This window comes from Chiloscyllium plagiosum, chromosome 45, assembly GCF_004010195.1.
Source record: "Chiloscyllium plagiosum isolate BGI_BamShark_2017 chromosome 45, ASM401019v2, whole genome shotgun sequence".
In the NCBI taxonomy this organism is placed as follows: domain Eukaryota; kingdom Metazoa; phylum Chordata; class Chondrichthyes; order Orectolobiformes; family Hemiscylliidae; genus Chiloscyllium; species Chiloscyllium plagiosum.
The window spans coordinates 3,088,297-3,092,909 of record NC_057754.1 but is presented as its reverse complement, the minus strand read 5'-3'; the positions used below and the strand labels follow the sequence as shown (position 1 = coordinate 3,092,909).

The following is a 4,613-nucleotide window of genomic DNA, read 5'->3' as shown; positions in this document are numbered from 1 at the left end:
AAGGTAGTGGAGGGTGGGGGAAGGGTTGAGGGTAAAAGAGGGGTAAGAATTGAACTGAGGATAGAGAGGGGGAAGGGTCGAGGGTGGAGGAGAGGTCAGGGAAAGGGAATGGATCTCATTTCCACTGTTCTGAAGGAGGCTTGTCCATCCACTTCCAGCCACCGTTGGAGGAGTCCTGTCGGCCGGGGCTGGGTCCGGGACCAGGGCCTGGTCCGGGGCCTGGTCCAGGGGATGACGACGAGACGTGGGCGTTGTGGTACTTGCGCATGTGGCGGTACAGGTCCCCGGACTGTGAGTAGCGACGGAGACAGAAGCGGCAGCTATGGGGCCTCTCGCGGGTGTGCACCAGGGCGTGCCGCTTCAGGCTGTAGGCACAGGAGAAAGTCTTGCCGCAGGCCCCGCAGGTCGGCAGCTCATCCTCTGAGCCGGCTGGGCCCGGCCCAGGCCCTGGCCCTGGCCCTGGCGGCAGGTCCTGGAAGTAGAGCTTGGCCGAAAGGCCCAAGGCGGCAGGGGAGCCCAAGTCTCCCGGAGAGGCCTGTGGGGCGGGGGGTGGGAGACCCCGGTGGTGGTAGAGGCCAGGAGCCGGGAACGCGTCATCCTCCGACGGCATCTCATCCTCGTCCGAGATGACGATGTGGCCCCCTCCCCCTCCACAGGCCAAGGCCGGGGTCTGGGCCTGGGCTAACTCCGCCGGTGGCTGCTGGAAGAGGTCATCGAGCTGCGGGCAGCAGGAGGCAGCAGCGGCCTCCACCTCCTCGGGAGCATCGCCCTCAGGCGGTTCCTCTCCGGCCTCCTCCTCGGAGAACAGGTCGTCCTCCACCTTGACCGTGATCAGATCGCCGTCGTCCTCAGTGTCCCCGTCCCCTGCCTCCTCCTCCCCACCCTCCTCCTCCTCCTCCTGGTGGGGCCTCCTCCTGCTGCCCGACAGCCCGGCCCAGCGAGGGCAGGGGGCCTCCGCCGTGGAGGAGGAAGGGCTGGCCAGGACGTTGCCGGCCGGCCTGCTGGGGTAGGCCTCGGTCTCCATGCTGGCCTGGCTGCTGGTGGTGGTGTCGGCCGGCTCGGGGGGCCAGCGACCGGGGGCCGGTGCCTCGGGGGGCTGCAGCAGCAGGAGGGAGGCTCCGGCCCTGTCCTCCTCGCCCCCCGAGGCGTAGGGCAGCTCCGCTGGCGCCGGGGGCTGTCTCCGAGAGGGCGGTGGGGGCTGCAGGGGAGGGACGGGTGGGGGAGGCACGACCCCCCGGTAGGAGGCGGATAGGCCGAGCCCTCCCCCTGCTCCCGGTTGCTGCTGGGCCTCATCCTCCTTGCGGGTGCTGTCAGCCTCCGCCAGGGCCCGGGCCTTCAGCCGGCCCTTGCACACCTTGACGATGTCGTTCATGTGCAGGAAGCTGGCCGCAGCCAGCACATCCTCGGTGGGCGCACCGCTGAAGCGGAGCCGGCCCTCGTACATGAACTCCAGCAGCAGGGAGAAGGCCGGCGCCGTCACTATCTCGTCGTCCAGGCCCACTACGTCCCTGCGGCCTACCGCCTCCTCCTTGTAGAACATGTGGAAGTAGGTGCTGAAGGAGGCGAGCACGGCCCGGTGGGCCTGGAACTGCACCGCCCCCACCAGCACCGTGCAGTCACACAGGAAGCCCTGGTGTCTCTGGTCCCGCAGGCTCTGCAGCAGCAAACGACCATGGTCAGGGAACTCCATCGGGGGGGGGGGGGAGAAGAGGAGGTGTGAACCGTGTGTCGGGAGTGGGGGGGGGTGGGGGGTGGGGGAGAATCAGGGATGGTGTCAGACTCACAGGAATCCCCAGGCCTCGCTCATCCTGGAAGAGAAAAGAGAGAGAGTGGAGAAGGATCATTGAGTGACACTGGACGGGCAACTGGTCTACCACAAACACAGCAAGGGGCTCGATGGGCTGAATGGCCTGCTCCACAGCCTCAACCTCAACCCCAATACGCAAGCAGCTTCCATATTTATCGGATAACTTTCACCGTCTTTGGATGTTCCTCAGAGAAACAACAGTGCGGCGCTCCCTCAGCACTGACCCTCCGACAGTGCGGTGCTCCCTCAGCACAGACCCTCCGACAGTGTGGCGCTCCCTCAGCACTGACCCTCCGACAGTGCGGTGCTCCCTCAGCACAGACCCTCCGACAGTGTGGCGCTCCCTCAGCACTGACCCTCCGACAGTGCGGTGCTCCCTTAGCACAGACCCTCCGACAGTGCGGCTTTGGATCAGCACTGACCCTCCGACAGTGCGGCGCTCCCTCAGCACTGACCCTCCGACAGTGCGGCGCTCCCTCAGCACTGACTCTACGAGAGTGCAGCACTCCCTCAGCATTAACCCTGGGAGCATCAACCTAATTTTCTGTGCTGAGATCTCTGGAGTGAGGCAGGAACACACTTCCTCATTACTCAGTCCTGAGACTGATACCCATCGAATGACTACTTAACCACTGAAAGGGATAGTCATATTAACACCAATAATCAGCATTTTTTTTTTACACCCCCACACTACTGCCTAACTGCGGCAGTGCTTATATTTTAACCAGTATTTATATTACATTGGAACCGGGAAGAGGTCACTCAGCCACTTGAGCTTGTCCCATCATCCAATTCAATTAAAGCCAATCTCTTTCCTAACTCCATTTATTCCCTCCTTGCTTCCTTAACTCCTATTTACAAGCGACAAAACTGGGATTAATGTCCAGGCTTATATATGGAAAGAGAGAGAAGGAGGGAGGGAGGGTAAGCGGGAGAGGGGGTGGGTGAGAGAACAAAACAGAAGTTCCAGATTTCCTCTCCCCCCTTTTTATGTGAAGAATTGCCCCATCAATCCTGAGTGGTCTGGCTTAATAGAGTTAATGAATGATCTCATAGTAAAAGCAACTCCAGGCATTCAGCAACCTTAACGTATCTGAATTTCAGATTCTGTTTGAGGGAGAGAGGGCTGAGTCAGAGAGTATTGTTTTATAAAACAAATTTAAATAAGGGGAATTTTGAGGGCCATGAAAGCTGCACTGGCTAAATTGTATTATATTAAAGGATGGGTCAATAAGAGACTTAAGTTAAGTAGCTATTTAATAATACACAGAAGAGGTACTTTTCAGGAGTACAATACATTCCAAGTGAGAGACTCACTGCCCAATTGTACCAAACACCCATCTTAAAAACAGTATCTAAATGTTAGAAAAGTAACATAATTGTGTACTGACAAGTGGCATTATATGATTAGAAAAACATAAAAGATCGCAAAGATAAGGAGAGAAAAATCGGAGCGAGAGAGAAACCTAGCTAGAAACATTAAGACAGTTGGTAAGAATTTCTACAAGTATTTTTATAAAGGAACGAGTTAAAAAAAGTGAGCATTGGTCTTTTAGAAAGCGACTCCTGGAAAATTATAGAATCACAGAATTTTCCAGTGCAGAAGGATGCTATTTGACCCATTGTGTCTCTACCAGCTCCCGAAGGTGGTGCCACCTAGTCCCATTCTCCAGCCTTATCTCCATAGCCCTCTAACCTCATCACTTTCAAACACATACCCAGCTCCCTTTTCAAGCCTTGTGTGGACTCTACCTGCATCACTCTTTCTGGCAGTGCATTCGAAATTCTAACAACATTTGCTGAGTAAAGAAGTTCCTCCTCATCTCACTGACAATCTGACCCCCTAGTTACTGACATACCAACGAATGGAAACAGAATATCTTTGTTCACCCTTTCAAAATTGTTCATAATTTTGAACATCTCAACCTCCTAATCTTCTATGATCCAAGGAGAATATGCCCAATTTCTCTCCAGTCTCCTGGGTACTAAAATCCCACATTCCTGTTATCATTTTTTTAAGATTCCCTACAGTGTGGAAACAGGCCCTTCGGCCCTACCAGTCCACACCGACCCTCTCAAGCATAACCCACCCAGACCCATTTCCCTCTGACTAATGCACCTGACACTATGGGGCAATTTAGCACGGCCAGTTTACCTGACCTGCACATCTTTGGTAAATCTCCTTTACATTCTCTCCAGGGCTTTAACATTATTCATTAATTAAGGTGCTCAGAGCTGAACACAACACTCCAAATTAATAATGAAAAATAAGGAGGTGGTAGATGAATCGAACAGATATCTTACACTGATGTTCACTGTACATGATTCCAAAAACATCCCTGAAGCAGTTATAAATAAGGAAATGAGAGGGAGGGAAGCATTCAGGAAAAGCAAAATCGCTCTCAGACTGGAGACCCATGACCAGCGGTGTCTCACAGGGATCAATTCTGAGTCCTCTTTTGTTTATCATTTATATAAATGAGAATATAGAAGGCATGGTTAGTAAGTTTGCAGATGACACCAAAATTGGTGGTGTTGTAGAACAGAGGGACCATGTACGTAACTCTTTGAAGTTTGTGTCACATATAGAAAGATGTTTAGCGCCCTTGCCTTCATTACTCAGTCCTTTGAGTGTAGGAGTTGGGACATCATGTTGAGGGTTGGACAGGATTTGGAGATGCCGGTGTTGGACTGGGGTGTACAAAGTTAAAAATCACACAACACCAGGTTATAGTCCAACAGGTTTAATTGGAAGCACTAGCTTTCGGAGCGACGCTCCTTCATCAGGTGATTGTGGAGGCTAGTG

At 54.0% G+C, this 4,613-nt stretch overlaps 1 protein-coding gene and 1 long non-coding RNA gene across 2 annotated transcripts in view; one reads left to right on the top strand and one right to left on the bottom strand.

Moving 5' to 3' along the window:
* LOC122543825 overlaps positions 1-86 on the top strand; it is a 4,691-nt gene extending 4,605 nt beyond the window's left edge. The window contains exon 3 of the long non-coding RNA XR_006310140.1: positions 4-86. This is a non-coding gene — a long non-coding RNA (uncharacterized LOC122543825). The remainder of the gene's footprint in view (positions 1-3) is intronic.
* Positions 87-110: 24 nt separating this feature from the next.
* Positions 111-4,613, bottom strand: part of LOC122543822 (zinc finger and BTB domain-containing protein 3-like) — a 13,640-nt gene continuing 9,137 nt past the window's right edge. Inside the window, exon 2 of the mRNA XM_043682624.1 lies at positions 111-1,808. Within this exon, the coding sequence (XP_043538559.1) occupies positions 116-1,690 (1,575 nt within the window). The 5' untranslated portion in view covers positions 1,691-1,808 and the 3' untranslated portion in view covers positions 111-115. The remainder of the gene's footprint in view (positions 1,809-4,613) is intronic.